A 19964-nucleotide genomic window follows, 5' to 3' on the forward strand; every position below is an offset into this window, starting at 1 on the left:
TCATTAATAAAATAAGAAAATTTTCCTTGGAGTTTCAAATTTCATAGCCATAAGGCAATACAGGCTTTATATACAATATGTTGGCAGCCTCTATTTAAAAATATTTCCATTTTAAATATCATGACATGCATATGTTTATTCTCTGCAACCATATCTGGTATCTAAAGCATTCTGGATCCCAACTAACTCCACAATAAAGAATAATCAAACTTCAAATCTTAGTCAAGAATTCAAGGATAAATTAAAGTTTTATCTACCCAAAATATACCAGTCATCTGAACACTGAGTCCACTGTAGGCACAGAGGTAATTTCATTAAGTCTACTATCTGTAAAGCATTAGGTCAGTTAAAATCTTTGTGCTTGCATTCAATCTCCTTATGTCAATATGCTCCAGCCAAGTTCCTTCCCGCTTCAGCCCTTCACAAACACTGTTCCCTCTGCTGGGACAACACTGCCAACCGTCTGGACCTGACTAATGCCTACTCAGACTTAGGATCCCCATATGTGTCACGTTCTAAGGAAATCCTGTCCTCATCCCCTACTCTATAAAGTCAGATCCTCCATATGATATTATAGCACAGCCTGTATTCTTCTATCTGAGGCCAACTTCTCCACTAGGCACAGTAAGCACAGTGTCTCTGGCCAATGAAAATGTATTCATTTTATTATAAAGCTAGAAGAAAAAAATGGATAAAATAATTAATATATAATAATAAATCCAGCCTGGATTATATTCATCTTCATATCACCATAACCAAAAATTTCATTATTTCATGGAGGAAGGGGCCTGAAGGTTAGGTGCCTGGGGACTGCAAAAGTCATAACGTGTCCCTAGTCATTTTGAAGAATTTCTACAAAGAAATAAACCCCCAATCGTTATCTTTTGAAATCTGAATGATAATACCTACTTGGGGCTTAACAAAATAATAAATTGTTTATAGCTATAGCGCTTAATATCTGACACACAGCAATGCACGTTAGCTCTTATTACTATCTAAACAATAACTGGAGACATTGTTACATTCCTTATAGAAAGATGAATATAATATATTCCCCTTGAATTCAGTTTCCAGAATAAGTTTGTTTCTCATAGGAGTTTCCGTGCCCCCTTTAACTAGGATGATAAGAACCATGTGACCCAACAAGTATCCCTCTTAGATGTCAGAAAACTCAGAAGTAAATGAAGTGATAAACTACAATAACTCCCTTCAGGTGCCAGGGACACTGTTTCTCTGCTCCGTATTTTTGTCTTGTGATTTTATTTTTTAATTTCCTTCTATGTACATGTTAATACTATACTTTAAGCCAATAAAATGTAAAGGTGGGAAGGGCTATAATAATGAACAAAGGCCTCCCAGCAGCCAAAGCCAGTAAGTATCTATATTTCATGTTCATTCATGACCCAATGTAATTTCTTTGAATTTTCTTGCTATATTTAAGTGAAGAGGACCAAATATGTATAGACAGGTATAAGGAAATTATATTCATTTTGAAAATACCACATTTCACACATTTTAAGAACTGCCTCAGTGCATTTCAAAGTTAATTTTAGTAGACTGAAAGTAATATATGTATATTCCTAACTTTCTGACAAACATCCAAAGATGGACACATGTACCCAAAGAGGTTCAAGCAGGCTTGAGAATTACTTGATAGGCCGTGAATAAAGTGTCAGAGAAACTATCATAAATCTCTAATTTCATGATTTTATTGGTGTATTAGTTTACCATGTATCCTGCTAACCAATTACCATAAATTTAGTGCCTTTAAACAATGCAAATTCATTATGTAGATTAGAAGTCTGATATGGATCGCACTGGGCTAAAATCATGTCAGCAGAGGTGCATTCCTTTGTATAGGTTCCAAGGAAGAATCCTCCTCCTTGCCTTTTCCAGCTTCTTAGAGGCCACCCATATTCCTTGGCTTATGGCCCTCCTCCTTCATCTTTAAGGCCATCAACAGTAAATTGAGTCTTTCTAACACTGAATCACTCTGACTTCCTTTTCTGCTTCGTCTTTCACTTTCAAGAACTCTTATGATTACACTGGGCCCAAACAGATAATCCAGGATAATCTCCCTTTCTCAAAACCCTTAATTTAACCACAACCACAAAATCTCTTTTGCTATGGAATGTAAGATATTAATGGGTTCTGGGAACTAGGACGTGGACATCTTTGAGAAGGTGGGTTTTTATTATTCTGCCTGCCACAATTGGTAACTATTATGTATGCAACAAAATAGAAAAGATATAACACTTAAAAGATATAATGCTTAAAAGAACTCAAACACAGTAAGGATATGCTTTGAATTTGATAAAGCTATTTACTGACTTAAGAACTCATTCAGGGCGCCTGGGTGGCTCAGTTGGTTAAGCGACTGCCTTCGGCTCAGGTCATGATCCTGGAGTCCCGGGATCGAGTCCCGCATCGGGCTCCCTGCTCAGCAGGGAGTCTGCTTCTCCCTCTGACCCTCCCCCCTCTCATGTGCTCTCTCTCTCCTCTCATCCTCTCTCAAATAAATAAATAAAATCTTTAAAAAAAAAAAAAAAAGAACTCATTCAAATCTATTTTAGCACATGTACCTCTATCTTACTCTTCTCCCTGAGTATGCTCATGATTCAAACTCAAGTAGACCACCTTTGTTGTACTATTAAACAGCAGAAAATAATGTAGATAATCTATCAGAGGATGAAACAAGAAAATCTAAGAATTCATTCATATATTTAACATTTGTGGATTTTCCAAAATATAGTCCAGAATACACACACACATATCCAATAATTTAGAAGGGGAAAAATGTAAATTTTAAATATCTGAACTCTCCATCCAGTCAATATTTAACTATTACCAACTAAGCATATTACTGGAGATACTGAAAATGTTTGTCTCTAAAATTAAGTTTAGCCAATAAGAGCATAAGCTTTAGGCTCATTACATAAAAGGGCAGGTGGGCAGAGATATTTACAGCTAACTAAAGAATAATTAGCCAAACTTTCTGTTGCCAATTTACTAACAATGTGAATGTTGATTTCATATTCAATTGAAGTTGATACATGCACAGATCTGTGGATCAGGAGCTCCAGCATATCATTAATGTATTTAATTCTGGTCCTAGAAATATTCAACAAACAATGTCAATCCCCGTTGACCTACCTGGATTTCAAATCATAACATAAAACATAAAAGAAATAAAAATTATTTTAAAAAAGAAATAAAATTATCATAATGAAACATATATAAGCAAAAACACAGATGGAGATTAAAACAAAATTCTAGTTTGACTCAAATAGTGGACATAATTTTTTTTAAAAAAACTATTTCTCAATTGGTTTTTGAAAATAATTATGAAGAAAACCCAAAAATAAAAGAGAGAAGATGTATAATTTCATACCAAACAAAAATGACAGTTTAATGAGTTTAAATAATTTCCTTAATCTATCAATCAAAATAGTATTTCATTATCTCTAATAATCAACATCACTGAACTTCTGAACTGGTGACAATGTAAAACAAAGTCCTAAACAGATTTTTAAAAATTAACCAAAATCCAAATAAATAAATTATATGATACTTAGAGGTCATCCCCTAAATTAATTTAATTACACTTCAGTATGAAATAAGAAAAAAAATTGGTTCTCTTGTTGTTAGACAACAATGACTAGTATTTATATAAATGCTATGATTGTCAAATACTCTTTCATATAGACAAAAAAAAAAATGGCTTAATGTGGGACTAAGTAATAGATGAATGTGTGAGTGGTGGGAAAACTAAACCAATAAATAAAAAAATGTCATACACAAAATATAAACCATGCAACCCCATATCTAGTATAGGAAAGATACCTTAGTCTGTAAGTCCCTCCCTTATTTCTGTCCCACAAATGAATTCTAAGAAATTATCCTCTGTTCAGCCATCTACCAACTGCAGATTTGGTACAGAGATTCAGATGAAGAGCAAGGAAAAACAGAGAAATCAGCTGAAGGGACTTTCTCAGAACTCTAGGAATAGTGAAACCAAAGGAAAAGCTTTTTAAAAGTTGAGAGCACCAAGCGTAGAGTCAAACCAGGTAAATGAGAACCTATGAAAATGCAGTGTTTTTAGAGTCAGTGCCTTGAACAACAGAGCAATTTTAGAAAACTGAAAAAAAAACTGAGTCATATCTCTATTACATAGTAAAAATGCTCATCCTCAGAGACATTCTATACAGCCAGAATAATGAGGGTATAGTATACAAGCTTCATCACTAAGCTGGCTCTATGCCTTGGATATCCTTCACATAACAAGTGTTAACCTTTGGAAGCATCTTGCAAAAAATATAGTCATGAGAAACACTCTACAATCTGTCTTAAAATGCTCAAGACTTCTACTAAAACAGGTCTCTCAGGGTTGTGGACAAAGGGGAACCCTCTTACACTGTTGGTGGGAATGCAAGTTGGTACAGCCACTTTGGAAAATGGTGTGGAGGTTCCTCAAAAATTTAAAAATAGAGCTACCCTATGACCCAGCAATTGCACTCCTGGGTATTTACCCCAAAGACACAGATGTAGTGAAAAGAAGGGTCATATGTACCCCAATGTTCACAGCAGCAATGGCCGCAATAGCCAAACTGTGGAAAGAGCCGAGATGCCCTTCAACAGATGAATGGATAAAGAAGATGTGGTCCATATATACAATGGAATATTACTCAGCCATCAGAAAAGATGAATACCCAACTTTTACATCAACATGGATGGGGCTGGAGGAGATTATGCTAAGTGAAATAAGCCAAGCAGAGAAAGTCAATTATCATATGGTTTCACTTATTTGTGGAACATAAGGAATAGCAGGGAGGACATTAGGAGAAGGAAGGGAAAAATGGGCGGGGGGAATTGGAGGGAGAGATGAACCATGAGAGACTATGGACCTGAGAAACAAACAGGGTTTTAGAGGGGAGGGGGGAGGGGGGATTGGTTAGCCCGGTGATGGGTATTAAAGAGGGCACATACTGCACGGAGCACTGGGTGTTATACGAAAACAATGGATCGTGGATCACTACATCAAAAACTAATGATGTATTGTATGGTGACTAACATAACATAATAAAATTAAAAAAAATAAATAAAAATAAAAAATAAAAAAAATTATATAAGTTGCAAACATCACTTTGCTTACATTTCATTGGGGGAAACTGAGTCACATGGCCACACCTAGCCACACGGAAGGCTAGGAAATAAGTAAAAAAAAACAGGTCTCTCAGACTTACATGGCAAACCCAGTAGCTACCTCTCATTCCTTCCGTCCTTTTCTCTAAGCAGGTATTGAGCATAGAAAAGGCAAAGATCAACTAAAGCCATCACAGATGTTAAGGAACAGTCAAAATAAAGAAATCACTACATAAATTATTGTGATAAGTGAAACTGCCAAAAATAGTAGTGTATTCAAAGAGCTAAAAAGGTAAGGAGGAAAAGCAAAACTCTTTTCCTTATTCTTTCCAAGATTCATTTTTCCACTGTACTTTTGACCCCATCCATTCTCATACCTTCTGGGATCCTGCAATACCAATTAACCCTTCTTTTACCTGTTCAACCTCTCCCATTCTTGGATCCTTCTACTCAACATTTATAACCATGCTTAAGCTTGTTTATCATCAATAGCAAATAGGAAATTATAATCTAAAAGCTATAGTCATTTTACTATTAAGGACTGAAACTATTTTAGAAATACACATAGTTTTAATACTGTTTACTTTTTTGGTATTCAGGTATTTTTAAATTTTTTTCAGATGTTATACTAGAGAGCTAACTCAAATCATAGTACAAAATGGGGCTAGAATTACTACTCACAATGTTATAGCACCCCTAAATGAATCAGAAGGCTCTTAGAAAATATTGTCACGAAATGAATAAAAACATAAATGGTTTAAATATTTCTACTGTAAAATGTTATACATAACTGAAATATTAGGAAAGACAAATATTGTTACCTAATCCCAGAGTGTCATAAACAAAATGTAAACCACTCTGATTAAATTACTTACTTCTGCCAAACATTTGCTGATTTGCCTTTTGGTTATGCAGAGCTTATTCTGGTTACATAGAGTACATTGTTTTTTGCTTTTCTGGGGATTTTTTTTTGTTTGTTTGTTTGTTTTTGTTTTTGATGCACCTTTTCTCTACTGCCTACTTCTTGGCTAAGGCATAGTTCCTACCCCCCCCCCAAAAAAAAAACGATCTGAGCAATTACTCTTCTGCTGCAAAAAATATTACCTTCTGAAGTGGCTGAAGAACTACTTCCCTTCTTCCACATTCTTTTAGTATTTTCCCTTTTATTCAGAAAAGGTAACTCCCTAACAAAGAGGCCTTGACAATGGCCTATTTCATCCTTGCACGTACATTCCCAATAAGTGATATATGACAGGAAGAGACAAATTAGGGAAGCCTGAATCTAGAGTGCATGCTGCTGAGAATTAACTACCTTTCTAGGCATTGTACCTATCATAGTATCAGGGTAGTAGGGAAGTAGGGATCTTGGGGAAGATCCCACCTAATCCAACAAAGACAAATGAATATAACAACTACTCAAAACTAGAAACTGGATAAGAAAATCAAATTTCATCTTTAAGGGAAAAGAATTTCAGAGGTCATGTCAATTTCTAATTACTCCAAGAAGAAAAATTACGTACACTAAATAGTCACAGTCACAACCAGAGAGTGCCTGGAAAGTAAGACAGGTCCCTTGTTTAACTAAAACTTTGTAATTTCAGTTTAAGGAAAATTATGTTAAGAAAATTACCTGCTATATTTGTTCATCATCATTAGCATTTCATATAGCAAGAATGAATTCAAATCATCCTATACAAATGCCCCTCCTTCTGAAGCTCTTTGAAAAAGGGAATCCTTTCAACTTCCACATAAATGTTAGTTTTTAGCATAATTTCAAAGTATTTTTACAGAGAAATACTGGCACATACAGGAGCAGTGGCTTATCAGAATATTAAGAAGGTAGACAGCAGTTGGTTTATTAAGAAATTATGAAAAATAACTACCTACACAAGTGAAAATATACCTAACAACTCTCAGCTGCAGTTTACATCTCTTTACTCTGGTCTTTGTTACCATTCATAACAATGATGAATTCCTAAGTCAATAATTACTGAAATTCTAAGAGGGCCATTACATTAACTTCTCATTAGAGTTCCTCTCCTTTTTGAACACTCCAGGCCAAACCTACATGCCTAGAATAGCCCAGGAAGCATAGACAATTCAGATAAACAAATCTGGCAGCACTCACTGATAAACTGCTTGTACATGGGTTTCAGTTAACATGGCACATGTTAGTTAATATGACATTAAATCAAACTAAATATATTAATGCAGAGAATGGCAATTGCAATGAATAGAAAGTTTCTTTGTCATATTTCTCTTATAAATAGATTAACCTTGTTCTAACAGGTAAGTTTCTAAGATGGTGAAAGGAATCAAATATAAATTTCTACAACAATTCATTTTGATGTTTCAGAAATATATAAATTTAACCATCAGTCTTGCTGCCTGTCACCTCTCCTATATATATACCATTGTAAACAAATGCTAAAGTACCCAAGAAGAGATCACTATGCAGATAAATCCTGCACAGAATCTTTCTTCCTCTTCTCTCTTATAGAAATCCTGTTACATTCTTCAAGGTCTAAATCAAAGGACATGCCCTACAAATAACCTCCCCATATGGGCCTCTACCCAAGTAATCAATACTCCCATTTTCACCAGAATATGTTGCTTGTATTTCTAGTAACATATTTATTTCACCCTACCTCCTAATAAATATGTTTATATGTCTCCAACTGTAACAGCCTTTGCTTAGTCTTCATTATTCATATTAAGTCCGCACTATTTCTGAATCACAGACGCACCTAATACATCTTACATACATAAGGCAAGAGACTACCATATCATTTCTTTGTTAACAAAAACTTTTTTTCATTTATGACTTTAAGGAATAGGTAAAAAATAGGATCCCTCTTTCTCTGCCATCAAATCAGCCCCTACTTCCCAACTTCCTTATTTCTCCCAGTGGCAAAACCACTGAGACCTTAGATTCTCCTATATGTGTTCTATCACCTACACTGCCCCATCTTGCACTAATTCCTCCATAATACCTTTTGCATTTGTTGCCACTACCCATATCTGTCTTCTTTTGCTTTTATTGAGACTATTACAATAGGCTCCTAGTAGACACATTTACACAATCAATACTAACTAAAATAGATCTAATAACAGCCTCAAAATATATAAAGCTAAAAAAAAAAAATGACACATATGTACACAAAGTAAATAGCTGGATATTGTAACCGTCCTCTATCAGTTATTGATAGAAGTAGACAAAATCAGTAGGGATACAGAAATCACCAGGGACAGAAAACATTATGAAAGAATTTGACATAACTGATATTTATAAAATATTTCATAATAAATGCATAACATAACTTGCTTTTAAGTACACATGGAAAATTCACTAGGACAGATCACATTTGGGGCCATAAAACAAGTCCTGGTAAATTTCAAAGGATCGAAAATACGGAGAGTATATTCTATGACCGCAGGGTATTAAGTTAGAAATCAGTAATAAAATATGCAGAAAACTCTCCACATAATTGGAAACTAAGTAGTATTCTAAAATACCCACAGGTCAAAGAAGAAATCACAAGGGAAATATTTTCTCATTCAAACTAAATGATAATGAAAACATGACATTGAAACATTTGTGGAATACATTTCAAGTATTGCTAAGATAGAAATTTAGAACTTTCATGACAATATTAAGAAAGAAAGTTATTAAAATAAGGCTCTGACTTAAGAATCCAGAGAAAAAAGCAAATGATAGACAAAGTAAATAAAAGAAGGGTAATTAAAAAGTAGAGATCAACATTAAAAAGACAAATAGAAAAAAAATTAAATTCAAAGGTTGTTTCTTTGAAAATATTAATAAAATTAAAACCCTCAACAAGACTTATAAAGGATAAAAGAAAATTACCAATATTAGGAATATAATAGGAAGCATCAGTAGAGATCTTACAGAAATTAAAAGAATTTAAAAGGGGATATTATGAGAAATTCTAAGCCAACAAATTTGACAATTTAGATGAAATGAGCAAATATGTTGAAAGGCACAATTAATAAAACTACTCAAGAAGAAGGAGAAATTCTGAATGGCCATATAGCTATTAAAGAATTTGAGTTTGAAATTTACTTTTTTTTTTTTTTAAAGATTTTATTTATTTATTTGACAGAGAGAGACACAGCGAGAGCAGGAACACAAGCAGGGGGAGTGGGAGAGGGAGAAGCAGGCTTCCCGCTGGGCAGGGAGCCCGATGCGGGGCTCGATCCCAGGACCCTGGGACCATGACCTGAGCCGAAGGCAGACGCTTAACGACTGAGTCACCCAGGCGCCCCTTGAGTTTGAAATTTAAAGCCTTACCCAAAAAACTACAGGCCCAGGAAGCTTCATTAATGAATTCTATCATGCACTTAAAAGAAATAATACACACTTTATATAAATGTTTCCAAAAGTAAAAGGGAAACACAACTTATTTTAAGAGGTCACTGTTACATTAACATTCAAATCAGATAAAGACATTACAAGAAGCTACAGAACAATATTCCTCATGAACACAGATGCAAAAAATCTTAACTATTAATAAATCAAATCCAGCCATATGTAAATGGGAAAATACATTTTGACAAGTAGAGTTGATCCCAGGAATATAAGGTTAGTTTAACATGTACTGGAGGTCCCATCCAGTTAAGACAAAAAAAGAAAAAAAGAAAGAAAAAAGAAAAAAGAAAAAAACTCACCAGGAGAAGCAAAAACTGTCTTTATTTGTAGGTGAAATGATTATGTATAAAGAAAACCCTAAGTGCTAAGAAATCAAAAACAATGATAACAAAAACAAACAGCTACTACAACTAATAAATGAGCTTAACACAGTTAAAGAATATAAGGTTAATACACACAAAAAAATCAATTATATTTCTATATACTAGAAAAGAATGTTAGAAATTCAAGTTTTTAAAATATCATTTAATGTAACACCATAAATCAGAAAAAATTAGGAATAAATCTGAAAAAAATGTTTAAGACCTGTCTGCTGAAAAGTACAAAATATCCATGACAAAAGTTAAAAACCTAAATAAATGTATAGATATACCATGTTCATGGATTGGAATATTCAATATCAAGATATCCATTCTTAAATGTTACATTTAACAGTCTTATTAAAACACTAGTAGATTCTTTTAAAGATTATTTATTTATTTATTTGAGAGAGAGAGAGAGAGACAGGGAGAGAAGGAACACAAGCAGGGGAAGAGGGAGAGGGAGAAGCAGGCTTCCTGCAGAGCAGGGAGCCCGAAGCAGGGCTCGATCCCAGGACCCTGGGATCATGACCTGCACTGAAGGCAGACACTTAAGACTGAGCGACCCAGGTGCCCCAAAACACTAGTAGAGTCTTTAAAAAAACAAAACAAAACTGACAAGCTGATTCTAAGATGCATAAAGGAATTCAAGTGCTCTGTGGATACAAAATAAGCAATAAATTTTTATTAAATTTGCATAGTAGAAATAAAAGAATCACCTTGAGAAATTATAACCTTTATAACTTATCTTCTGAGGCTTTTATGAAAAAGCTGGGCATTTAAACATAATTATTTCAGTGCACAAATATTTGGTTCTTTCCTTTTGGATTTGTCCCCCTAAGGGTTATAGGTATTTATAATATACTATTGCATTAATCCTTATACAAAAAAAAGAATTTACTGGGTGATAATATTTACTAAAAGAAAAACCAGGTTGCAATCTAGTGTTTGTAAATAGTCTATAACATGTACAGAGATCATACAATGTTTTATCTATAAAGTTCATAATTAGATTCTATTGTATGGTCCTTAAAAATATATAAATATCTATCTATCTATCTATCTATCTATCTATCTATCTATCTATCTATCTATATTGGCATCCTCTGACTTTTCCTACTAGCACATTTTTCAATTGCACTATAGCAGCAGTTTGCAATGGATGGTTTGGGGATCATCCAAGACCTCTTATTAATAATATGAAGATATTACTTGCCTCTTTCACACTCAAGTTCTCATAAACACAGTTCAGTTTTTCCAGAGCTTAGACATGGAATATAACAACAGAATACAGAAGCAAACACAAAAATGCAGCTGTCTTCTTTTAAGACAGCAATGAAAGAGATTTACCAAAGTGCAAAACAATGCCATCATCAATATTTTTGTATTGGAAGTAGTTAAAGGTCATTAATTTTTATGTTAATAATGTAATATGTTTATAATTATTATTTTAAAGGAATATTTTTAAATGCTCAGATTTAATTTTTAATACGGTAGATATTAATGCATATAACATACATTGATTAAAGCTCTTTGAGTTCTCAAAAATGTTACAAATGTAAAGTGGTCCTGATACCAAAAAAAAAAAAACTGAGAATCACTGCATATAGCAAAAATAATTTTTAACTGGTACCTGTAGAAGGAATAATCCTGAGAACTAAAATGAAAAACCAAAAAAAATTTTTAGGTAGCTATCATATGTTAATGTTTTGTTTTTCTTAGTGGGACACTATATTAAGCCTCTTTCTGGTTCTTAAATTAATAAAGTTCACCAATAAAGAAAAGACCTAAGGCCAACACAAGAAACACAGGATTTCCATACATAATGCTGTTTTTCTTCTTCCCATCATGATGTATCCCTAGTAGAACCAAAAAGAAAAGCAGTTTTCCAAAGTTCTTGTCTAACTTTTAAAGTACTGCCTACATATTTAACATATTAATCCCTGCCCCCTGCTCTCCCATACTCCTCTTACTCTACTGTTTGCACAATTGTGCTTATAATCTTCTAATATATTAAACAATTTACCTATGCATTATATTTATTTTCTGTCACTCCACTCTATACAATGTAAGATAAATAAGAGGATTTTTTTTTTTTGCTTTATTCATGATGTAGCCTCAGCACTTTAATAGTGCCCAAGACAAAATAGGCACAGAGTAAATATTTATTGAATAAATTAATGAATATTCTCCTGAAGTAAAATATAAACTTCAGCATTTTATCAGGGAAGCACAAACGTCTGAACACATTAATACTTGCAAATGGCAACAGACACAGTGCTATCTACCCAGAAGAGATGCACAAGCTGAAGGAAAAACTCTCAGGGCGAACAGTTTTCTCTTCTGGACCCAGAAATGAAGAAAGATAGGGAGATGAGAGACAGGAAAGGAGAGGGATTCAGAAATAATCCAAAGTAGAGACAAGAGAAATAGGTTTTTCTTTCAAATCCTAGGATTCCATAAATACAAACAAAGAAAAATAAGAGTACAAAGAGCTAACACACCTCTTTTCTCCTGGTGTATTTCCTCCAGAAGCTGCTCTTGTCTTTCTATCTGTTCAAAGAGACACTGGAGCTCAGATTCCTTGTTTTCTGTCATATTCCTCAGCTGTTGTCTGCACAGCATCAGCTGGTGCCGCAGATTTTTTTCTCGGTTTTCTCTCTCTTTCAGTTCCTCACAGAGCCACTGAAGTTTAGTCTAAAAAAGACATTTATATATCTCGTTTTTTAAAAATCTAGAAAACAGTAACATTTCAAAACATGAGGGAAAAGTCAAGATAAGCTGAACAAATATAAACAATAACAAATTTAAGCAAAATAAAAAAGTACCCATAATATTTTAATTTGATAATGATTTATATTAGTTAAAAGTTGGTACAGAAATTAAGCCATGATTTTCTTGGATTTTTATAAAATATTTGATATTCTCTATCATCTTTGGAAAGGCAATACTATGGAAAAGTTTGGCCTACTGAACTTGCAATCATAATACAATTAGCTCCCTAATGTGATATATAAGGCAGTCTAGTACATTTTTAAGCATTTTTAAAGTAAAAAGTACCCCAGAATAGAACACTACAGACTTGTCACAAAAGGGAGTTTGAATTCAGAGATTTTTTTCTTCAAAAAAAGACATCAAAAAGAATGAAATCTTGCCATTTGCAATGATGTGGATGGAACTAAAGGGTATCATGTTAAGCAAAATAAATCAGTCAGAGAAAGACAAATACCATATGATTTCACTCACATGTGGAATTCAAGAAACAAAACAGTTGAACATAAGGAAAGGGAAGGAAAAATAAAATAAGATGAAAATAGAGAGAGAGGCAAACCATAAGAGATGCTGAACTCTAGGAAACAAACTGAGGATTGCTGGAGGGGAGGTGGGTGTAGGGATGGGGTAACTGGGTGATGTTAACTATAATGAATTTAAATGAAGAATTTCAAAATAAAAAATAATAATAATAAAATAATTTTTTTTTAAAAAAAAGGATAAAATTCCTAGGTTTGGTTCCTAAAAATGCATATCCCCAAGGGTCCAGCTAATCATGTAGAGATATTCTATGTAGTATGAGGGAGATAAAGTCAGTTTTTGCCCACATTTAAAAGACTAGGAAATTTAGACTAGGAAATTTAATTGAAGCAACTCTTTTTCACAGACTCTAACCTCACCATCTTTATTATTTAGATATTTAAATCAGGGATGAGGAAAAAAAAAATCTTTCACCTTCACTAGAACAGGATTTCAGTCAGCTCTTAGGAACCTTCCCAAGTGAGGCTACCACTTCAAATTCTAGTGGATTTTAAATAATCTAGAACAGTTTTTATTTCAGTAAGAAGCAAAATAATGGAAGCAGTGGACCAAACAGGAAAATTAGGTTAAGCTAAGGGATAATTTCCCTGAATAGCATTCATCAGTAAGCAAGAAAGTTCTAGGCCTCCAGAAATCAAGGAGGTTCTCAGAATATGCCACAGTATATTAAAACTGGCTGTGATACTTCAGCCTTTGATAAAGTAGGACTGGGATCTGGACCCTAAACTGGGGGCTCCCCACAAAAATCAGCTTTCAAACACCCCCAGAACTGACCTCTGGTCAGAAGGTCTGTCAAGCAGACAGTATCTCTGGGACATAGAACAGATATCATCACTAGTCAAATTGTGGAAAAATTATACCCTAATATTGTAAGGCAAACAACGTATAGTATGTGAATGTGTTAAGTGAAGGGAAATCATGCTTGTAAAGGCAAAACCTAGATCACATTTATTATAAATGCTCATCAAAAACAAAGCGGGGACTGCACAGAAGTTCCACTTCCAGAATGAGGGCAAGAGTTCTGTGAAGCTGCTCTTACATGAAAATGTTAGGTAGGAACACACCCTGTGTGACCAAAGCTCCATTCCACAGTCCACAAGGGTATTATCAAGAAGACAGAGCTCCCTCTTTCCCCAGTTCACAGTCACGTTATATGGTATTGTGGCACAATAAGAAAGACATTTGGTCTTTGTCCCTAATTCTTGGCACAGAGCTTCTAAATCCTTGGAACTTCCAGCATAAGAATGTCCTTTGTTATTCATAACAAGCTCTTGGATCCAATCAGAGTTCATGCTAATAAGGTGGTTTAGGGTGGGGTCACTGGATAGCCTCAGGATGAGACTGGTGATGAGGGATTTGGAACTTCCAGCCCTACCCTTCAACCTCTAGAAAGTGGGCATACAGGGTCCACTGGAGCTTAAATTCTATAAAAGCTCTTGAACAATGAGATTTGATTAGTTTCCATGTCAGTGAACACATCACTGGAGTGCCAGGAGTATGAAATACCCCCAAACTCTATGCAGACTCTTTGGGACCTTACCCTATATAACCTCTTCATCTGGCTGCTGCTTTCTATTCTTCATAAATAAACTGGTAATAGTAAGTAAAGTACTTCCCTTCGATCTGTGAGCCATTACAGCAAATTATTAAACCTGAGGAGAGAGCAACGGGAACCCCTAATTTGTAGCCATGTCAGATGGAAGTTAGGTAACCTGGGGACCCATTACTTATGATTGGCATCTGAATTGAGCGCAGATGGGACTGAGCCCTTAATCTGTGGTATCTACTAACTCTAGGTAGTTTGTGTCAGAGCTGAATTAAATTGTAGGACACCCAGTTGGGTGTCTGCAGAGAACTGGAGAAATTATCTCATGTGGAAAACTCACACAGTTGGAGTAAGAAGTGCTGTGAGTAGAAACAGAACATAATAGTAGGTATTGCACTGGAAGGGCAGACCACTAGGATTTTTCGTTTTCACAGCTCTGATCTGCGTAGGCTAAAGTCCTGGCAAGTGCCGTGGAGATCACTAGGGATTCCCTCCTCCACCAACCCCTCGCTGACAGGGTGGCCACTCTACCGCAAACACAGCAGCCTGAGAACACTGGGGCCCAAAATGCCACCTCCACAGATGTCTTTTAAGAATTAGAGCAAAAGCTGGGACGCCTGGGTGGCTCAGTCGTTAAGGGACTGCCTTCGGCTCAGGTCATGATCCCAGGGTCCTGGGATCGAGTCCCACATCGGGCTCCTTGCTCAGTGAGGAGCCTGCTTCTCCCTCTCCCTCTGCTCCCCCTGCTTGTGCTCTCTCTCTCTCTCTCTGACAAATAAATAAATAAAAATCTTAAAAAAAAAAAAAAAAGAATTAGAGCAAAAGCCACGTGATCATATCAAAAGGTTCAGAAAAAGTGTATGATGAAATTCAGCACCTATTCACAATAAAGTCATTCAACTAACTAAGAATAGAGGGAACTTTCTCAACCTGATAAAACATATCTATGAACAACCCATAACTATTATGACACTTAATGGTTAAAGACTGAATGCTTTCTCCTTAAGATCAGAAACAAGAAAAGAATGTCTCCTCTCACCACTTCTAACATTGTATTAGGATGTCCTGGAAGGGCAATTATACAGGAAAATATCAATATACATAAATTATTTGTATTTCTATACACTTGAATGATCAACCCAAAAATAAAGTTAAAAAGACAATCATGTTATAACATCAAAAGAATACTTAACAACATACTTTTTTAAAGAAGTGTAAAACTTACACTCTGAAAACTACAAAACACGGTTGAAAAAATTAAAGAAGACCTAAATAAATGAGAAGTTGATCCATATGTACATATATCAGAAGACTTAATACCTTTAAGAAAGAAACAGTCCCCAAACTGATCTACAGATTCAATGAAACTGCTATCAAAATCCCCGCTGGCATCTTTGGAGAAATTGACAAGGTGATCTTAAATTTCATATGGATATTTGAGGGACCCAGAATAGCCAAAAACAGGTGTTGAAAAAGAACAAAGGTGGAGGAGTCACACCTAACTGATTTCAAAGCTGACTAGAAAGCTGTAGTAATCAAGACAGTGTGTAATCAAGACAGTGTGATACTGGCATCAGGATAGACATAGATCAATGGAATTGAGAGTCCAGAAATAAACCCATACATACATGGTCAATTGATTTTCAACAAGGCTTCCAAAATAATTTGATGAGGAAAGATTAGTCTTTTCAACGAACAGTTCTGGGACAACTGAATATCCACATAAAAAGTATGGAACCAGACTCATACTTCATACCATATATGAAAATTAACTCAAAATGGATCAAAGACCTAAATGTAAGAACTAAAAATAGCAAATTCCTAAAAGAAAGCACAGGCACAAGTCTTAGTAACCTTGGTTTGGCAATGATTTCATAGATATGACACCAAAAACACAAGCAACCAAAGAAGAAAAGCTGATAAACTAGACTTCACCAAAATTAAAAACATGTGCTTCAAAGATTACAATCAACAGTGAAAAGACAACCCACTGAACAGGAGAAAATATTTATAGATCATATATCTGAGAAAGAACTATTTAAGATAAAGAACTCAGTAATAAAAAAAAATAATGAATTGAGCAAGGGACATTTCTTCAAAGATACACAAATAGCCAATAATCACATGAAATGATGCTCAATATCATTAACCATCACAGAAATGCAAATCAAAACCACAATGAGATTCCCTTTCACACTCAGGAGGATAGCTAGAATCAAAAAGACAGATGATAACAACTGTTGGTGTGTGTGGAGGAATTAGAATTCCTATATAATGGTGGTAGGAGTGTACCATGGTGCAGCCACTTGGAAAACAATCTGGCCATTCTTCAAAAGGTTAGACATAGTTTCCATATAACCCAGGATTCTACTCTTAAGTACTTATTTAAGAGAAATGAAAACATATGTTCATGAAAAACTTGAACTCAAATGTTCATATCAGCATTATTCATGAGATCCAAGAAATGGAAATAACCCAAAGGAACATCAACTGATAAATGGATGAATAAAATGTGGTAAATCCATACAATGGACTATTATTTAGCAAGGAAGTGAAGTACTGATACATGCTACAATACAGATGAACCTTGAAAACATTCTGCTAAATGAAAGAAGTCATTCATAAAGGACCACATATTGTATGATTCCATTTATAGGAAATGTCCAGAACTGGCAAATCTATAAAGATAGAAAGCAGATTACTTGTTGACTAGGGTTGTGGGCGGGGATGAGTGGAATGGACAGATTTAGGAGGTGATGGCTAAAGGGTCCATGTTTTCTTTTTGGGGTGATAAAATGTTCTAAAATTCATTGTGGTTATGGCTTCACTCTTCTGTGAATATACTAAAAACTATGGAATGGTACACTCTAAATAGGTGAATTGTATGGTATGTGAATTATATCTCAATTCAGCCGTTATTTGACAAAAAAACAAAAAACAAAAGAGGGGACAGGAAAACAAAGCTAAAATTATACCTCCTTGCAGAGATGAAATGTGGCTTTATTACCTGTTACATAATTTATAGGCCCCTGTCTTATCTGAATGTCGCTAGGCAAATACAGGAAGTCCCCAACTTAAACTGAGCTGTGGACTTCCAATTATGATTGCAAAAATTTAATGAAGGCTGCTTCATTTCCCAATATCCACTTTAAAATACCCATGCAAATACAAAGAGATAAAAAGCTTCCTTAGGACAGGAAACCAGGAAACTTAGTCAACTCTTTGCCAGATAAAAGGAGCACACTCTACTAAAACTTTTCTCTCAGTAAAGCACTGAGGCAGAATATAGGGTCGACGGTGAGGGTGAGTGATACACCACCATCCCCATCTAACCACATTATGAAAGAGACACAAGAAAGGGAATTGGACTGTTCTTTAGAAAGCTTGCTCTTTGTATAGAGTGAAGCCCATATTGCAGGCTAGAACTCAAGAGACTGTTAGCAATATTCGAAACAAGAGAAAATGGTAAGGAGTGTGTGTGTGTGTGTGTGTGTGTGTATGTGTGTTTGAGATTTAAATGTTAGGGATAAAGGAGAGAAAGGAATCAGTACTGATGTTCAAGTTTCTAGCTTAAGAAAGTGTGAAAGAGGAAAACTAGAAGCAAAGATTTAGGGGTTAAAAAGTTAACATCAGATTGGAATAAGCTGAAGTTGTTAGGACTAAGACACAGAAGTGTGAATGACTGGTTGGATATATAGATCTAAAGCTTGAGAGATATGGACGAGAGATACAGACTGAAGAATTAACAACATGGAGGACATTCAAGGCAAAGGAACAAATAAAACAGCCCATGGAATGTCTATAAAGTAAAGAGAGGAGAGTTTCAAAGAGATGAACAGAAGAGAAACCTAAAAATAAAGCTAAGAAGAAGAAATTGGAAAGGCACAAGGAAAATCTAAGAGTCTGGGTTGACAGAATCCCAAAGGAAGAAAATAAAAATACTACAAGAAGATGGATATGCTTAAAGTGTCAAAGACTTCCAAGAAGAAGGGGCCAGTACATTTGGCAATTTAAAAAATACACATCTATGTCAAAAACAACTGCAGCTCAGCCCACCAAACCAAAACAGGACTGAAAAGATGAACACCAAACTGTTAATGATGATTATGCCTACTAAGGAGAGAGGTACAAACAGGGAAATGAGAGTAGATACTCTATTCTCCACACTTCTATACTGTTAAAATCTTGAAAATGAGAGAAGACGTTCAGTGTATGATGTAATAAAAATTATTCTAGACAATTTAATCATTTTAGATACAAGTCAGTAGGAAAATGATTCTAAAACATTACTACTTAAGTCATTCATTTATTGATAGTAACTAGCCAGAATAAAGGGAGGTCTATGCTATTGCTGCCTGCTTCTGTGTGAAAACGACAACCTGAATCTACAGATCGTACTTCTTGTTCACCTCACCAAACTTAACCAGTTACTCAAGAAAAATAAATAAACCAAAAAGCCCTAGTAATTTTCATATTATTATTGGCATGATAAAAGGTAAAGGTTAGATATATAGTTTCTGGAAAAGATATATTTTCAACCAAGTCTTTTTGCTGCTTATTTGGCGCCTTAAACACGTACACCTCTTTATCTTTGTATATTAAAGAATTTGATATATTAAATCCTCAAGATTGTTTTTAAGAATTTTAAATTATTCTTCAATTTAAAGCACCTTGGGAATGGATGTGTGTTCATGTTTGTATGTGAGCACACACACTACAATTAATACAGCGTTCTGCACATAATGAGGACAGGACACATGCAATTAAATGAAAAATTAGATGCTGTGGAGTTCTTGCAAAGTGGTAGCACCTTGCATTTAAGTAATAAAACAGGAAAATAAAATATCTTGAAAAGAAAAATATCCAAGATTTTTTTTAGTATCACTATATTAAGAAAGTTCAATGGCCATTCCAAAATAACGCATTTAGGACCTAAATACCACTGATCTGGATTAGAAAAATACAACCATAAAGAAGGGTTGGAAGGATGTTCCTTCTAATGTGATCATGTCCATGGTTCTTCTCAGCTCCAACAGTTTCCTATCACATAAGAATGAAACCCTAATGTTATCAGATCTTCTGATACCTCAAAAGGAAAACAAATTCCATGCTGTAATTATGCAATTGAATAATTTTTTTTTTAAATGTTCATTACCAATTCTATTTTTTAAAACCAATGTGGTCCAAACAAAGTGAGTCCCTGGGGATCACCAGT

General features: G+C 34.7%; 1 protein-coding gene across 2 annotated transcripts in view; it reads right to left on the reverse strand.

Moving 5' to 3' along the window:
• CEP128 (centrosomal protein 128) overlaps nt 1–19964 on the reverse strand; it is a 387410-nt gene that overhangs the window by 203978 nt on the left and 163468 nt on the right. For both annotated transcript variants that reach the window (XM_036093994.2, XM_078054045.1), the window contains one exon: nt 12396–12588. In XM_036093994.2, the coding sequence (XP_035949887.2) occupies nt 12396–12588 (193 nt within the window). The remainder of the gene's footprint in view (nt 1–12395; nt 12589–19964) is intronic.

Source organism: Halichoerus grypus, chromosome 8, assembly GCF_964656455.1.
Source record: "Halichoerus grypus chromosome 8, mHalGry1.hap1.1, whole genome shotgun sequence".
In the NCBI taxonomy this organism is placed as follows: Eukaryota; Metazoa; Chordata; class Mammalia; order Carnivora; family Phocidae; genus Halichoerus; species Halichoerus grypus.